The 19,356-nt window shown below is 33.4% G+C and overlaps 1 protein-coding gene across 2 annotated transcripts in view; it reads left to right on the forward strand.

Annotated features, from left to right (window-relative positions):
* Positions 1-18,441, forward strand: part of FBXO8 (F-box protein 8) — a 37,888-nt gene extending 19,447 nt beyond the window's left edge. For both annotated transcript variants that reach the window (XM_045552486.1, XM_045552485.1), the window contains exons 4-6: positions 13,787-13,905; positions 15,900-16,096; positions 17,806-18,441. In XM_045552486.1, coding sequence (XP_045408442.1) covers positions 13,787-13,905; positions 15,900-16,096; positions 17,806-17,993 — 504 coding nt within the window. In that variant the 3' untranslated portion in view covers positions 17,994-18,441. The remainder of the gene's footprint in view (positions 1-13,786; positions 13,906-15,899; positions 16,097-17,805) is intronic.
* The last annotated feature ends 915 nt before the right edge of the window (positions 18,442-19,356 follow it).

Consider the following 19,356-nt stretch of genomic DNA (forward strand, 5'->3'; position numbering starts at 1 on the left):
TGCCATTGCAAAGGTCAAGTCTTATCCCCACAAATATAATGAAGTATAAATATTATAGAGCCTGGTGTAATATTTAAATTCAGATATTTAATTCAGGCATTTGTTTTCTTTTCACCACTATTTAAAGAGATTTTACTTTCAATGAATAGAAAACTGATTTTCTTCCTTTTTTTTTTTTGAGTCTTCCTCTGTTGCCCTGGCTAGAGTGCCATGGCGTCAGCCTAGCTCACAGCAACCTCAAACTCCTGGGCTCAAGCGATCCTCCTGCCTCAGCCTCCTGAGTAGCTGGGACTATGGGCACATTAGCCACCATGCCTGGCTAATTTTTTATAAATATATATATTTTTAGTTGTCCAGCTAATTTCTTTCTATTTTTTTAGTAGAGATGGGATCACACTCTTGCTCAGGCTGGTCTCAAACTCCTGAGCTCAAATGATCCACCTGCCTCGGCCTCCCAGAGTGCTAGGATTACAGGCATGAGCCACCACGCCTGGCTGAAAACTGATTTTCTTAATGAAAGTAGAGTTTATAAGAAGTTGGAATTATGCATTTGAAACTGATATAATACTGCTTTTTAGAATCTAATGATCATTCTTTATAAAGGCAAGTAAATGGATAAGCTATCATAAATTTAACTTTTGTTACTTGTCCCTTTATTGCACTTTTCTTCTGATGCCTTTTATCTGAAATATACTGGGTTTAACTTTGGTTTTGGTCAAATCCCAGTTGGCTTCCTTGTAAACATATAGCAACATAAGTATGTCACCTTTTTGATCTTGCACTGTGGCACGCCTGCTTTGTATAAGAGATTCTGCTGTACTTAATGTATTTGAAGAATGGCGTGTTTTCAGATATTTCATTATTCTTAATTCTTTATTAAAATTAGACATTACTTGTTGCTAATTAAAGCAGTTCATATGATGAACTTTATAAGATATATATTTTGCATCAGTCTAATGAGGCAATTGAATGATGATTGCTAGAGCAGGACTGAGGCAGAATAGTACAGTGTTTAACTCTACACACTTAAGAATCAGGAGAGGCAGCTGTTGTAAGCCTTAGTCTTATTACGCCCAACTTATCAAGGCATTGGCTTTCATCATGAATTATTCTGATGTTAAGTAAAACTATCATCTTCAATTCATATCACTTGCAAGTGTTACATTCTAAGGAAAATGTAATTTGGTAAGTACTAAGTTGTAGATTATTACAAAATCAGAAGAATTGGATGTAACTGCTGTTATTGAGTATGGTAAGTAGTCATTCATTGCTATAGGAATAACCACTTTTTAAACAAATCATAAAATCATCCTTTTATGCAAAGATGAAAATATATATGGCCCCTCATATACCTGGAATATGATATGGATGGTTCTAAATACGTGAATTGGAAAAGCTAGATGTAAAAATATGTTTCCATCTTTGCAGCTACATATATCAGACTATACAATTCTTGTTAGGACCTCCTCTGTAGTATTTGGAGAGGGGGCAGAGAAAAAGTAAAATTCAAGTCCTTTTTTAATCTGACAAAAATTTAAAAATTTTTCAAGTCAAATGTTTGCTAAGACAGGGGATTGAGGTTATTAATTAAAATAAGATTTTTTTAGATCTTCAGATTTTACTTCTCCATCCTACCTTCCATTGTTATTGAGAGTTGGCTGTATTTTTTTTTTCACTCCCTGGCCTGATTTAAAGATACCCTGGAGCATTCCAGAAATACTGAATTTATTGTTTTGAAAGGGCCATATAGTGCTGCCAAGAGGCATAGACCTGAACCACTCGAAGTGTCTCGTGGTTCCAGAATTCTGATTCTGTGCTTTTATGAACATCAGTAATTTAGCAACTGTTGCCTAATAGCAAAACAGAATTCTATCTTTATCAGGATACTTAGGAGATATATATATAAGGCAAAAAAGAACATTGAAATACACGTAATAGGTGCAGAGAAATAGGGGAAGTATTTTAATGACTCTATACTTTAATTGACTAATGTAAATAATTAATGTTAATTTGGTTAATTGTTTACCAAGTTAAGTCTTCAAAATTGAAATTATGTAAGTGAAAGAGTTGTCCTAATAGATGTTCTCATATAGAACTTATCTGTATGAGTCATATTTTAGCCAGATCATTAGAATGACTCTTGCCAATTTTTTCGAGTGCTAGAAATCAGGGAGTACTTTTTGGAGGTTGATTTTTGCCCCCCACTTACTGGAGCACTATCATCAGACATACTATTTTGGGTTCATTTAACTTGGAGCAGTAAATTAGTTTTGATGATATGTTTAAATGTAAGTGGTGTTTATTGCAAGTACCTAAGATGTATTTAATTGCTCAGTATTGTAAAAAGTCTACTTTTCCATAATTTCTAGTTTTGTATGTAACATTTTGATGGCAATCATCATTAAAATATTATAAAAATAAGAATACTTACAGCCACAGGGAACAAGATTCTCCAAAGGACACCGTTCATGTCACGGATATGGGTAACCAAACTCCACAGCAACTTCTGGCAGTGGCTCATGGGGTGGGGGAGAACATCTGCACACTTTGTGGTACGATTATTGGCACGCTGGTGTTATATGCATGACGTTGTGATCTCAGCTGTGTGTAACGTCTTGATCTTGTGCATGAGCTTGTGTTCTTTGTGGCAGGTGACCACATTCTAGTAAAGGAATGTGCTGAAAACCATCTATTTACATTAAAGTTGTATTTCCCCTGCATGTACAAATTGTGTGTGTCCAATTTTATTCCACTAGCAGTATTATAATAAAGTAGTTTTACTTACCAGCCAGTAAGCTATATTACTTGTATTCCATTTTATATTAAAATGTTTTCTTGACATAGTTATTTTTAAATTTAGAGTCTGAAAAATTGGTAGTGAACATGGTTTAACTTTAATAGGCTTATTTTTATTTGTGTAAATGTTTTTAAACAGCTTTTTTTGATTATCTTCATTGGAGTCAGATAAAGTCCTTTTTTGTTAACCACGTAAACACATTTTTCCTGTATTCATATAAAAGGACATGCATACGATTTTATGCATTTTACTAGATTGATTACGAAATACATTGTAAGTTTGACCTGTACACGTTTTAGATGGAAATGAATATGCAAGTTATTTTCAAGATAACATTTTGTTGTTGGACCAGCTAAAGTATAAGCAGAAAATTTGTAGGCATTCTCCATTATAGAAAGGATCTCAGGAATTTATACTCAATTCTTCTGAATAGTATCTCAGATATACCCTACTGACTTTTTATATAGCAACAAAATGATCATATCATATATATGACCAGTATACAAATGATCATTACCGTTACTTCATAGCACAGCAACAGTGGTGAAAAATAACCTGAACTTTTATTCCTAGAGATATAAAATCCTGATGAGTATTATTAGAATATACAGATAAGCATTTTCCAAATGTATTCTTTGGGAATACATAGTTAAAAAGGGGCTCTCAAGTCTAATACATTTGAACATGATATATTATAATTAATGAGCTTATTTGTAATATAAATTTTCAAGCCTTTAATACGTTATGCACATTGTGAATATCTAAGAGGAGGGATGTTATATGCAGTATTATCCAAATTTGTTTACATAGTATTGTTTTCTGTGGGAGTTGGGGGCAAGAACATTCCGGTGAACACACTTTGAAATAACCTAGTATAGATTATCTGTAATCTTAGTGTGTGTAAATAAATACTTTAGAATGGTTGAAATAACCTGTTGTTCACCTACAGCTATCTGATATAATCTCTTTTAAGAAATTCTGTATGTGTGTGTATATATATATACATATATATATATATATATACACACACATAAAAAATTATTTTCTTTCCTTTGGTCTGATAGTTTCTATTACAAAAACAAAAAAAACTCAGAGAGTTGAGTTGTCTTGACAGACTGAGATTTTTTTCCATGTTCTATATTTTGATTGCCATCTAACTTGTTAAGAGAAGTGTTAGTTTGGAAAATAAGGGTAGGACAGTCAACCTGAAAGCAATATTAAATTGAGATAACTGCCTGTACACATTGATATCAGTATCAGTGTCAAATAATCTTTTTAATCAAACCACATTAGGAATGTTATGTGTCAAATGAGAGCATCCATTGTTACATCCTTGGTATCTCATTCTCTACCCTAACTTCATTAAATTTTAGTATTTCCTGCAACACAGGGGTATTCCTAGGGAAGGCTGACAGGCCACTAAGATGCTTTTTAGTTTGGAAAATGTACTGCCTTTCAAGGTTTTATCCTTAGTTCTGTGGGTCTGGAAATTTGACTTTATCTTTCTACTGAAAGTAGATCAGTCTCTCCAGAATAAATTTATGTTATAGGTAGTAAAATATGAGCCAGATTTACAGTAAGAGGCAATATACTTCAGGCAATGCTTAACAGCATAAAGAAAGAGACAGATAAACTCAAACTTCTAATTCTTGGCTATTAGATACATGAAAATCTATCTAGGAATAATTGAGCCTTGCTGTTCCACTCAGCCTGCTCACATTTTGTGATCTGCTTCTTGCAGTAGCCACTTCTCCCTGTGTCTATCAGCTAGGATGTTTTTGGCCAGAAGGAACAGAGAACCTAAACTAATAGTGACTTAAACCATTTACATTTATTTTCTTCAAAAGAGTTCTGGAGATGGGTATCCCAGTTAATTCAGTGATAGAATGACCATATCATGGACTGCTGGTGTGTTGACTTTTGCCCTCTATTGATAGCAAGATGGCTGCGACACCTCAAAATACTACATTTTCACGTGAGTGCCCTCAGCACAAAGAACAAGAAAGGTTTCTCTTCATACTCCTTACACTTATTAGGGAAAAAAGTCTTTTTTCAGAAGCCTTCAGTGTACTTTTACTCATTTCTTATTAAATATAACTAAGTAATATGAACACCTCTAGATACATAGAGAATATAATAGAAAAGATTACATGATTGGCTTAGACTTACGATTCAGCAACTGTAGCTAAGTTGCTAGAAGCAATGGAAAGAGGGAAATGGCTTTTGGGCAGGCATTCAAACATCTGTAACACTATTTTAACTAGTGACCCAGTTGCAAAATTTGTGATTCTGCCTCTCTTATTTCTAGTCTCTGGTGGGTTAGAAGTCTTAGTACCCAAAGGTGGATTATTGGCACCAGAGGTAAAACAATTTCAATTGGTAGCTGACACTAACTTCTTGCCATTTTAGGTCCTCCGTCCACTGAGCAAATAGAGAAAAAGAAAAAAAAAAAAAAAAGGTATGAGGGGAGGTAGTTATGCTGTGATTGAAGTAGATAAGCCAAATTACCAGAGGGAAATAGTTACTACTACACATGGAGGAAAAGGAAAGGGATATAGGTGGAACTTAAGAGAAGTCTTAGAGTTCCTTCTAATATGACTGTATCTTATGGTAAAAGTAATTTTTTAAAAATTCATAGTAGGCCTGTATGGGCAAGGCTTAGATCCCATAACCTAGACTTCTCACTAGATAAATCACCTCATCCAGCTGTGTGGCTGGCTGCATTCCTAGCCTCAAGAGTTGAGTATAGATTATTCAAGCTAATCATGTTAATTCCATTCCCCTTGGCTTCCACGGCTTCTAATGTAGTCTAGTTCTGACCCATGAAATTGGAGGAGATATGTGCAGAGAAAGGTTTTTTTTTTTTTAGGTTTTAAAAAGAGCAAAGGGAAGTAGTACTGTCTGTGTATATATGAGGATGTAATGACAAGACCACCTGCAGCCGTCTTGTAGCCATGAGAGGTGTTAGCGACACACCTGAGAATAGCAGATTGGAAAGAAAGAATTGGGTCTGTGATGCCATCTATGAGCCTAAGAACCCTGGAGCCATATTCGTTTAGAATTACTTGTTATACAAGGTAATTTTATTTTTAAAGTAAATTTATCTCTTTACTTTTATTTTGAATTGGGGCTTCTATTATTGTTTGTAACCAAAAACATCCTGATGTATTATTACTATTGTTATTACCCAAAGGTGTAGCAGTTTGATAGGTAATCCTGAATGCAAATTTTTAAAAATATTGCTAATTCTCATTAGCAAATCAACTCATCCACAAATTTGCTGATGAAAATTTAATCAGAGCAAAGGGAGCTAGTTGACAGTGAGAGGAGTCCCTCACCAAATATAGCTTAACTAGCTACCTCCGTAGAAGAATTGCTTACCCATGAAAGCCAAAATGTTGAAGTTCATTGGCAAAGCTCCTTCCTCTTGATCAGCATTAGAGTCAAAGTGAAAAATTATGCCTCTCAGACACTGAGTAGCATCCTGTCTAGACAAGTTAATACCTTGAAGCAACTAGTTACAACTAATCAAGTCATACTAAACTGGAGGTCATTTACTTTTTTGAGAGCAATGTGGTTGCGTATGTATGTGTGTATATGTATTCGCTATCTCTTTTTCATCTGATCCATCAGGTGATTTTATGGTTAGAAAGGCAGCTTTATCCTGTGTCTATTAAGTCAACTTTAGTTTACACCTTGCCCTAACCATACTCTATCCTGGCCACCCTCCCTACTGTCCCTTATCTCCAAGAGTCATTCCAATGCGTGGTTTAGAATCTGTTCACAGAGGAGATTTGTGGACTCAGAATAAACTTTTTAGAAGCTTCAAAGAGAAACAAATTTCCCTGGTCGTCTTCTAATCTTTATCTAAATGAAAAAGAGATTCAGGCCTTGGAATATTCCATAGTTTATTCATCAGACAAACCACCTGGTATATTTTGCCTTTTGTTGGGGGGGGAGGGCAATACCCTGTGGGAGATACTAATTTGCTCTCATTGAGTGTGAATTGTCTGGGGCAAAAATTACTGAAATTAGTTGACAATGTATTGATCTAGGGCACATTTTTAAATTTCATATTTGAAAATGTGAAATGCTAAAATGAGCAAGAGTTTTTCTTCATTTGAATTTTATTAATTTAGATAAATGTACATAGAGACTTTGCAGTGATACATAAAGTATTTTAAGTACATTTCAAAGAAATATGTTTGCCTTTTATTTCCTTATGTACTCTTCCTGGTGAAATGAAATGATAGGATAAAAACACAGACACCTAGTCTTAAACTTGCTCATTAGGAAACCTGCATTTATTTTACTGTAGCTAAAAGGCAAGTGTTGATTTTTTTATGTGTAGAAAAAATATCCCCAGGTAAATTACTTTCAACTATTCAAGTTCTGTGGGTTTTTTTCCATTAACTAAAGAGCACATGTTGTCTGATTAAATAGGGAGGGTGACAACTGCTGAACTGAACAAAATTAGTGGATTTTATATTTACCTTAGCAATTCTGAAAGCATTGTAGAAAAGAAGAGATAATATGAGAGCAGTCATCTTAGCCATTGCTACTGCTATTTTCAAACAAAACAATGGGAATACTCACATTTGCCCTGCAGAGGGCCGCCTTCTGATGTTCTGATTATTTTTTTACTATTCAGATGTAAAGTTTTCATGACATATTGTATCTCTTAATTTTTACATTACTTTTAATCTGAAAATGTTACATTTTAACTTAAATTTCACTTGTTTGTTTAGCCATGGTTATAATGTATACTTGAAAATGAACATATCTGGTCTCATTAAGAAAAGTTTGAAATTTAGATTGAGCTATTTTGTTTTATAAATAGTTAAGGTTTATTATTTTTAAAAGTCTTCAAAATATCCTTTAAAAAAATTAAATGCAATGTCCAGTTTGCTGTCTCTTATATAATGGTCCATGGACAGATTTATTACCTAGAAAGTAGTAGCCATGGTACTAGAGTTTACATTGCATACAAGGACAAAATTGAGTAAAACTAGCTAAATCAATTTTTTTTTCAATTACTAAGCTATTCTTTAGGAAAACAAGTTAAGGGTACTCCCTAGTATGTGACAGTTTTGTTTTATTAGTGATTTCTTTTATTGAGAACCAGCTGTTACACACTGTTTCTGCCAGGGGGCCATGCCAGTAGCCAGTCCTTGCAGTACCAGTAGTCAGTACTCTTTCATTTGGCTTTGCATGCCTGGTTTCCTGGAATTCACTCTGTTCCCAAATATATATTTATTGGTTCTGAACATATATATGATAGATTTTGCTTAACTTTCACATGAGATGGGATGAATTCACATTATCTTCACCTGGATTCTCACTGCTTTTTGGCACTCGTTTGGCTTGTTCCTGGTGGATTCACAGTTACACCCTGCACCATTGTGGATAGAAACCTTCGCCACTTTGCTCAGTGATCCTAATCAGCTCTGTGGTTTCCAGCTCTCCCCAGATGGTTCTTCTCCCTAAGCAGGAAACCAAAATGTGCTCTGTTTTCTGCTTTTCACTTTTTTAATATACTTGTCTCTGAACCAGTCCTACTATGCTGTCCCCCAGGCTTAGAAAGCATTGTAAGCTCCAGGTGTGTTTTTAGTCTCTTTTCCTGCTCCCTTTTGGTCTGCTTTGCTGCTCCTGCAACAGAATCTTTCTCCTGCACTTTCATCTTTTCCTCTCCATTAACTCTCTTTTTGTTTTTTTGGTTTTTGTTTTTTGGTCTTATGACACAAATAGGTCCAAATTATCTTGAATAAAATTCATTCTCTTTTTGCCTTTCAATTTTACCATTTATTTTTTTCCTCTTTTGTACTAATAAATGTTTTAAGTAAGTGGGCAATACTCACTTGGAAGTGAGCTTCTTAACTGAGCTCATTCCTTGCTCTCTTCTTGGACATGAACAGCCTCTGCTGCTGTATGGAAAGAGAGACCTTCTCCCAACCACCAAATCCAGTGCCCTCTTTTCTCATTTTGGTCCCTTTGAGCTATCTGAAAGAAGAAGAAAACTAGCCATGTTCCCTTTGCTAGGCACGTTCACATCTTCACAGTAACCATCTAAGATTTTTACTGATTTGGAAACAGGTTCAGAAAGGTTGAGTGAATTGTTTATGTTCACGTCACCATTAAGTGGTCCTTCTTCTGGAGATTATGCTCTTTCAACTATACTATGTAATTGCATTATACATCTTTTCTTCTTTAAATCCCAAAGGGTCTTGGCCTGTGGGACATTATTCTATCCTTCTCCTCTTTGTTACCTATGCCTTTATTGATCCTTCTTATTCACAATACTTAATCTATATCCTCAAGCTTACTTTTTTATATATCCTGTTACGTTGCCAATTGCCTACCATGCCTTTCTGGTTATTACTGTATCTGTCATCACCTAAAAATTCAACATTTCTAAGACCAGACTTACCATGTTTCCCTCAAATCAATACCCTCTGTAACTTTGTTGTTCTCTGTCAGTCATTTTTTTGTCAGTCATTCCCCATCTAAGCTGGAAACAGCAGCTGTCTTTTACTTTTTGTAGTCTTGGCTTGATAGCCAGCATGTTTATTAAGTGTGTTCACCTCCTATTTCATACATGTAGTATATGGAGTGTTTTAAATACATCTTTAGAATATATTTCCTTTCTATTTCTAGTGCTTTTCCATGTGTTCAAACCTGGACAGTTGTAGTAGCCCACTATATAATTTTTCTTCCGTTATTTCTCTTTGTATTACTGTCAAATTCACATTGCAAGCCATTGCTTCATCAGGTTTAAAAGCCTCTGGAGGCTTTCAGTTACACATAGGATAGAGAACAGACTTCTTACCCTAAAATGCAGCATTATTTCTACCACAGACTCCTTCCAGACTTATTCTCAAACCCAGGATAGTTCCCCCTCTTTCTTGAAAATAGGCTGTTTTTTCATCTTTTATGACTTTTGCTTATATAATAGTGTTAACTGAAATATTCCTCGCCAGTGTTCTCCTCATTCAGAGCTATCTAACCTGCTTCCATTCCTTCCAAGTCTAGTCTCTTTCAGGAAACCTGACCCAAATGTTCTGTCCCATAGTGTTTTTTCCTTTCATTGAACTACCTAAATGCTTATTTTTCGTATTCATTCATTTAGGCCTTATTTGACTGCCTTATATCACTGTACATGTGTGTATTCCAGTTATCTATGTACCTGTCTCATCACCACAGATAAACTTTAAATTTTCGTAGGGTAAAACTCTCTCTCATACTACTCAGTGTCTATCACTGAATACCTTGAATATGCTACCTTGTGTTTAGCATATTTTTAAATGAAGATGTGGACAATTTTATGTATATTTTTATTTAATGTTGTTTAAAAGTTTTTAAAACAGATACATGTATATGTAAATTTCCACAGATATGCATGTATATGTTTTACAAACTAGTCTTTGGGTATTCATCTTTATATGTAAATATAAAATTAAATGGTTACTTTTTAAAAAATCAAATTACTAAGAAATTGATAATTGTAGCATGAACATTACTTACCAGTTTGCCATTTTCCAAAGAAATATGAGACCTAATGTCTATTTTCATAATAAGAGTTTTATTTACCCACTGGAACTTTTCCTTTAAAAGTGTTTTTTAAATAAAAACTATTTTGGCTGATAGTTTCCTTTCACCTCACAAGACCTTATCTTTATGCGATGAAGCCAGCCCATTTATAGGACTGACACCATCATGACTTATCTGAGAGTTATCAGACAAAAATGTCTTAGAATTCTCCTCACATGAAAAAAAAAAAAAAGGAACTACACTGTAACTACAACAGTTTAGATCATTCCAAAAGTTGAACAGAGTTTGCATTAGGGAGTTAAAATTTATATAGGTAAACTAGTCAAATTAAAGTAGGTAGTAGTAAGTTTGAAGGTTAAATTTATTTTGAAAATGGAGGGAAAAGTTGAATCAAGCAAATGACAAACTATTGGCCTTTGAACAACTCAGCCATAGTTATAAGCATGCTTTCCTTACGGGGTGGTAACCTGCCTGCCTACACCTGGCACTCACTGACTGTATTGCCACACTCTTCAGAATAGGGACTCCTAACCTGCAGTCTTTAGATGGGCTTCAGGCACTTGATTAATATTTTTTTAAATGTGTATGTGCATTATTCTGGGAAGACGTTCTATAGCTTTCTTCATACTCAGAGGGGTGTGTGACACCAAAAAGAGCTTAATATCTTCACTAGAACTACTCACAAGGTCTGTTCCTTTTTTCTTGTGACACAACCTTTCAGATATCTTAAAGTCTTAATCTTTTCTTCTTTCCTAAATATCTTCTTTGGCCTAATACTCCTATATCCTTCAACTCTTTCTTACATAATACGAATTCTACTATGCCTCATAAAATGTGACATCAAAAATTGGAAAGTTTTATAGTGAGTCATGTAGACTATACTAAGCTGCAGACTTTTTCTTTTCAGGATCCTATATTTATATTAATAGAGACTGATGATTGCCTGTGGGACACCATGCAGATGTGTGTGTGCATGTACACACTGTTGAGAATTCTAGTCTTTACTGATCACTGATAACGCTATGTGGTCTAGGGATCTCTCTGTAACATTCTCCTAAAACTTAATTAAAAAACCAAAATGCTTATAACACTTATTAAGCAAATTTACAATTACTCAACAGATCTCATGCTGTGGTACATTTTTGTATTTCATTGTTACATAAAAAGATGGAAATTCAGATGATTGCCAGCTTGCTTATGAGAGACAATTGTAATCTGGTCCCATGCCTTTTTCTATCTGTCATTCCTTTACCATTCACTTTGGTAGCCCTTCTAAAGTGATCTTCCTTTCCAGAGGAATCCCAGGCTTGAAATCGATGCCTCCTGTCCTCATAAAACCAACAGAGTTGGCTTATTTCAAGCTGTGGTACCAGTTTTCAGGATTTGATTTAAAACTCGTTGTGTACATGCTAACTCCTATATATTCAATTGATTTTGGAGAACTCAGATTATATATTAAATTATCAAAATGTGTGCTTCATGAAAGAGAAAATGGTCAATAGTGTATTTTTATGATGCTTACATGAGGCAAATACTAATGTTAATTTATAACTATCATCAAATGATATTAAAATGGCATAAATCATATAATTAGAGAATTATACTCCATTTGATGAATCATAGTAGTGAGTTTATTTTGCATAATTTTTAAAAAGTAGATTAGAATTAGTTTTACATCTCTTAATTATTGATTTAGGCATGAATAAAGAATCTATTCAATAATACTTAATTGATATTCCTTTGTCTTTAAATCACTTCATTTACAATTAAACACTGGAAATAATTCTGAAATATTGTTATCCTTTTAAACTGAAGAATCTTGGAAGCAATGAAGCCTGACTTAACTTTTGCTAAGCAATTAAATATACAGTCAACTCTCGATTATTCAAACTAATGGAGGAAAGGATAGAACACGCATTAATATTTCTCTAGTTCCTGCCCCCTCAGACAATTCCTGAGAGCCTCATTCCAAACAAATTTTTTGGCTTTCCTTCTTGATCATACCTTTTCTAGCCATTGTTTACAAGAGTAAGTTTGAAATATGGCTTACAATTGAGTTGACAAGAAAGCTTATGTTATTAAACACAACTTTTCTTAATGTACATTTTTAAAATCAGTGCATTAGCATTGCTTTTATTCTATTAAAATTCACATGAAAATTTGATAATGTTTCTGTTGGGATATTATCCTGATGGCTCATAAAGTTAGTTTTATATAAAAAGTCTTATTTTTGAATTACAATTTATAGGTATTTATAACCTTTCAAAAAGCATTACCTTATGGTACAAATTACTTTTAAGTTTTTTTAATATAGAAATTTTATGAAGAAGTTTTTATCTTGAAGAGTTTTTCATAGAAATTCTTTCAACTTTTTAAATTTTTGATGTGTGCAATATTTCTGAGTACTATGTGTTTGTAAAGTGAAGAAATGCCAAAGGAATTTATGTATGAAAACAGTATGTTGCATGTATATAATACGTCATTTTCTCTACCAATTAACTGTACACAATGTGCTAGTATCCAGACATAAGCATTCATGGGAATGCATGTATCTGGATAACTGCAAGTTGAAATGAACACACCTGCCTTTTATTTCAATAACTGCACATTCAAATCCACGTACGACATTTGTTCGAATGTGACCACATACGTGAAAGAACACTGGTCTCAGCATTTGGTTTTTTTGTTAATGTTTTGTTGTTGTTGGTTTAAATCTAAAATAGGTACAAACTTATGGGTAATGCTCTCTGGAAAACTTTGCATGCAGAGAAAAGGAAATTCAAAGATAAATCCAGTGAAGCACATTGAAATTGTTTTGTCTTATGATGTTTTGCCTCAGTGCGTATTGTAGCTAGGTTCTTGTAGAATGCAGCAATGCTTACAGCCAGAGCAGTACAACCCATAAACCGGCCTAGAGCTGGGCCTGCTTTACTCTAAGTTAAATAATTTAATTATTTTTCTTTCCAGAATAAAATTGTTAGGCTTTTATTTGGAGAATTTTTTTTCCTTAAGCAGTTATTTCCTTGAAAAGTATACTACAACATGTATCTGAACTTTAAGAAATCATGTTTTCTAGTAGACAGGGGAAGTGTTTGCTACAAAGGCTTATTTCAAAGTCTGTATTGTGATTTCTTCCACAGCCATCCTCTCCCAAATTAGGCCACATTTCTATATAGTTAGTTTTATCTGACATGAGCCAAAAAATTAAATTAAGATTTCTTTAGGAGTCTTAACTTTGAATTTCCTACTTTTCATTGCATGTAAACTATCAACCACAAATAATAGTTTTAGTTCAAGTTCTAGCTTGTATTTTTTGCATGATAAAGCTACAAAAAGGCTATTAATGCTGGAAAGAATTTATAGCTATTGTTCTGCTATTGCCTAATTGTTAAAATTTATAAATAGTGATTTTATTTATGTAGACTTGTCTTTCTGCCTTAGGGAGTGAACTACTTTATGTCCAAGGGTATCCTAGATGATTCACCGAAGGAAATAGCAAAGTTTATCTTCTGCACGAGAACACTAAATTGGAAAAAACTGAGAATCTATCTTGATGAAAGGTAAAAAAAAAATAAATAAATAACAATAATGGTTAAGTTTTCATCAGAAATGATTTAAGTAAATAATGCTTTTGATGAGTTTAGTGTTACTTTAAAAATTAATACTGCATAGTAATCATCTAGTTGCAAAATTGAGTAAAGACAGGGAAAAGAGTTCCGTACCTTATACATTATTAGTAGTAGTAGTATTTTGGTGAGCTTGCGCTTAATGATGAGGAAGTTGCCATTGTAAAAGTAAAAAAAAGTTCATCTACACACACAAAATGGAAGCCCAACATCTTTGTAATAGCAAAACAAAATCAAATATTTTAGGAAACTGCAGCCCTGACTTTTGGTGAATAACTGGCCATAATTTAAGTGTTTAGGTAACTAAAAGTTGTGAATCCTGAAATAACTCATATACAAATCTAATACAAAGACAAATTATAGTCATAAACCCACAAATCCTAGGGATATAAGATATGTATATATTTGCATATAGGCTACACAGAAGTGTCATGTGCAAGTTTGAAAATTTTGAAAATGTGATATTTAGTGGTACATTTGACACAAATATAGATGATGGTCATTATGCTGTTCTGATTTGATAGTCATTCACTTGTACTTTTAATTCTGGTTTAAATGGACGTGAAAATATCGGGACAACATTTTGATGTGACATCACTGACTTAAAAAATTTTTCAAAAATTATAGATCTTGTATGGCTCAAAAATATGTTTATCTTTCATTGTAATTCTCAAACTTTTTTATTTCTCAGGATTTTTCAACAATAATTTGCAAACATTCATTATGTTCCAGAAATTTTGCTAGAGTAGGAGTACTTAAATGATTAAGATATAATTCCTGTCTTTGAGGAGTTTACGGTCCAGCACACTGGTGATTGAAAGAAATCTCTTAAGATGTGTCATTAACTCTTTTTGTTAACTTAAAGTACCAGATTCCCAGGGATCAGCAGGTTTTTTTTTAATAAAGAACCAGATCTTTTTGTAAATATTTTAGACTTTGCAGGCCATATGATATCTGTCACTGCTATTTATAGCTCTGCCATTGTGTTGTGAAAACAGACATAGACAATACATAAACAAATTTAATGTGGTTATATTCTATTAAAACTTTATTTGCAAAAACAGCAGGCCGGATTGGCCCACTAGCAAGTGTGACTATATATTGGAATGCTATTGATTTTTTTTAAAAGTTACAGATACACACCTATACATATACAAATATTTATACAACAGTAAATAACCTAAATGTGTATCAGTAGGATTTTTGCATCCATAAGGTCGGATGCTATGGAGCCATTAAGAAGAATGCAGTGGATCTAGGTGTAAAGATATAGAAAGCGGTCCATAATATACTATATGCAAAAAGCAAAAGCAAATTCTAAAACAATATACAGAGTGTCCCAAAAGTCTCCATACATAGGGAAAATGGGAAATTATGGGTAAATGTACCTTTATTTACAAAATATTCATTACAAACTTTTATAGTCATACAAAAGAAAAATTTTATAGTTATACCAAAAACTCAATGGCAACTTTTGGGATACACTGTGTAATATATATAGGCATTTTAAAAATTCTGCATAAGTAGTTGTTATCTCCAAAGATGTAGATTGATGTGGTAGGTGAAGACTTTTGTTACTTTCATAATTAAAACAATAGAGAAATCTATTGCTATTTGGATTCAGCTAAGAAGCTGTTCTTTTTTAATACTACAAATTTTTTTTCATTTTATATGTAGAATTACTAGGTTTTACCCTGTTTCATTTTGTTGTAACCTATTCATGAAAGATTTCAAAATTGTTTAACTTCTTAAATGATTATACTTAGATTTTTTTTTAATTTTAGAAATGATATATACTTTTATAGGATTAGCCAATCTGGCAATCAGTAATAAAGTATTTTTATCTAAATGACAATTTATGATTTTTCTTATCACTTTTTTTCATAGAGAAAAGTTGACTAAAGCTGTGCCTTTTTTTCACCCTATAGGAGAGATGTCTTGGATGACCTTGTAACACTGCATAATTTTAGAAATCAATTCTTGCCAAATGCACTGAGAGAATTTTTTCGTCATATCCATGCCCCTGAAGAGCGTGGGGAGTATCTTGAAACTCTTATCACAAAGTTCTCACATAGGTTCTGTGCTTGTAACCCTGATTTAATGCGAGAACTTGGCCTTAGTCCTGGTAAGAACATATATAGTGCATTATTTCCTCTCCCTGCCCCTCCTCCAGGTGAAAACAGTAGTGTATGACACATCTTTCTGACTGGGGTTAAAAATGTTCCCAATAATTGCAAATACTAATTTTACTGCTTGTAGCAGGGACTGCATCTGTGGAATGCATCATTTATGTGAGATTACAAGTAATACTTTAGATTGTCATAGCTATTTTATATATATAATAAATGTACAGTTTTAGGAAGAAAGTTAGACTTAGCTACATAAAGTCTTTAAAATTACTCTTGTTTGAGTATTGGGTATTTTTACGAATCTAACTGAAAACTTAAATTACTTTTAAGGCTTTTAATAATCCATGAGTTACATAGGTAACACTATTTTTCTACTAAAATTTGTTTTTAATATGACTTATTTTCTTTGTGTGCATACATATATGTATATGTGTATTTATGTGTGTGATATAGCCTGAGTCTCCATATTTTTTTGATACAGCTTTACTTACCTCTTCATATGAAAAATTTTACTGTGCTTATCTTAGTCTAAGCAGAGATTACAAAATATTTACCTATCATGAAATTTGTTGAACGTGCTTTACAAGACATAATGTTTAACTTAGCTTTCTTAAGACTGCAGGATTCTGAAATATAAGCACTATGGTAGTAAAGTGTCATGACATTTGTTACTATTTTAATATTAAATATGAAATATCCTGAGCATATATAAAATTTTGTCACATGGTGCTGAGGTATAATAGTTTTCTCCCTAAAGGTTTACTTTTGAAATTAATACATAAATTCCGTGGACCTTTAAAATATATATCTCAAATGAGAATATTAATTTAATAATCTTTCAAGTTGTTTATATTTTTTTATCTTTTTCTTTTCTTTTTTTTTTTTTTTTGAGAAGGGTCTTGCTCTGTTGCCTGGGCTGGAGTGCAGTGGTGTCATCACAGCTCACTGCAGCCTCAAACTCCTGGGCTCAAGAGATCCTCCTGCCTCAGCCTCCCGAGTAGCTGGGACTATAGGTGCCACCATGCCTGGCTAATATTTCTAGTTTTTGTAGAGATGGGTCTCACGCTTGCTCGGGCTGGTCTTAAACTCCTGACCTCAAGTGATCCTCCTGCCTCGGCTTCCCAGAGTGCTAGGATTACAGTCATAAGCTACTGTGCCCCAGCCTATATTTTATTTTCTAGTACCAAGTTAATATGTTTTCCTGTCATTCAAGATATTTACAAATTAAATTAGGTATTTGTAAAAGCATTCTATGTAAATAAATATTGCCTTTTTTTTAGAATACAAAGATAAATATGCCGACAATACCAATGTATTTTATGGATAGTCGAATAGAAATATCACATTTGAAAGGAAAGATGAAAATAAAGCCAATTCTGAAATTTAAATCTAGAATGAATTTTTACTATAATATAAAGCCATAAACTATTCTAAAGTTCTTTAGAGTTGAAGAAAATGCCTGCTGAATTGGTATCCAGTTAGGATGGTATCCATCTCGGTTTGCCTGGGACTAAGGAGTTTCCCAGGATGCCAGACTTTCCATGCTAAGCTAGGAAAAGCCCAAAGAGGATGAGTTGATCATCCTATGTTTAGTTATTAGCTAATACTGATCTTTTGAAACTGTAAACATTTTTGCCTTATATAATGCCTTTGGAATCACATTTTTTAAACCAGCTAATAATTTGAAGTGTTTTTTTCTTTCCAGATGCTGTTTATGTACTATGCTACTCTTTGATTCTACTTTCCATTGACCTCAGTAGCCCTCATGTGAAGAATAAAATGTCAAAAAGAGAATTTATTCGAAATACCCGTCGCGCTGCTCAAAACATTAGTGAAGATTTTGTAGGGCACCTTTATGACAACATCTACCTTATTGGCCATGTGGCTGCATAAAAGCACAATTGCTAGGACTTCAACTTTTGACTTTAGACTAAAGCTACCCAAGGACCTATTTATCAAATATGGAGGTTACGTCAGTGCTGGTCATTCTAGCCTGTGTATACAATCAAGCTTGAGTGTACAACATATTTTTCTTTTGCTATTTTCTTTTTTAGTAATTTTCTTGGGGAACTAAATAATTTTGCAGAATTTTTCCTTATTTTGCCTATCATGTTTTGCACAAAACAGAGCCATTGTCTGACACAGCTGTTAAGGAAGGTTAAACTGAATTATACTCTAAAAGATGGTGTATTTGTGCAATTAGATTTGCCTGAAAAACTTTATCCATTTTCATTCTTTTTAAAAAATACCATGTAATGTGTACATATTTAAGTAAAGAGATTTATAATCATAATTATTTTATTGTAATGGTTTAAACTAAAGTTTTTCCTTTTCTCTCAAACTGAGTTCTGAAATTTATTTGATTCTGATCTGAGATTATTGTCTTCATAAAAGTTGGATCTGACTTCAGATAGAAACCAATAATACCAGCTTTTTTTCCTTTGAATTTTAAAAAGAGTGTTTATTTGTTATATTACTATGCAAAACCATCACTTATTTTATAATATAAATACATCACTTGATTTTTCATTTTTAAAACTTCTGGGTTAGTTAAGCCTCAAGTCCATTAAGCCATTTGGGATTTTTTAAAAAGATCAAAATTTAAGATTTACACTCATAAGAACACAATAAAATGTTATTGGCACTCTGGTAAATTTTTGCCTGCTTATATCTGATGTGATTAGTCAAACTTTACCATTTTCCTAATCTTGATGAGCTCTGTTCATAATCCATTGAGAAGGGGATATTGTGAATGATAGTAACACTCTTTATTCATTCAAATAGTAAATATTTGTCGAGGGCCTTCCGTGGGCTAAGCACTGTGCTAGGTACTGGACGTGGGCTCTTGCCTTCACAGATGATCCATGCTTGGGTGATGAAAGGAAAAATACTACTTCATGGAAAGCAAATGTTTGAAGCATATCTTAATTAACAATTATTAATTAAATATACAGCATTGGAATGATAGAGAAGCATGTATTTATATGATGAGTTAAAAGTTTACCTCTAAAAGCATAAGCTTTGGAATGTGACAGTATGTGATGGGTAGAGCCGCTATTAATAGTTTAGGGGGAGGTTTCTGGGGGGAGTAGAAACTCCTTACTAGAGGTGTGGAATCCTGGCTTCCTTCCAGATCTGACCCTAAGTCAACAGTGGTTGTTAATATTACAACTGGAAGGATGTACTACAGATTCTTCAAGGGCAAAACATAAGATAATCCAGCAATTTTTGAATGTCAAGGGGACTTTTAGACTGA

Source organism: Lemur catta, chromosome 5 (genome assembly GCF_020740605.2).
Source record: "Lemur catta isolate mLemCat1 chromosome 5, mLemCat1.pri, whole genome shotgun sequence".
Lineage (NCBI taxonomy): Eukaryota > Metazoa > Chordata > Mammalia > Primates > Lemuridae > Lemur > Lemur catta.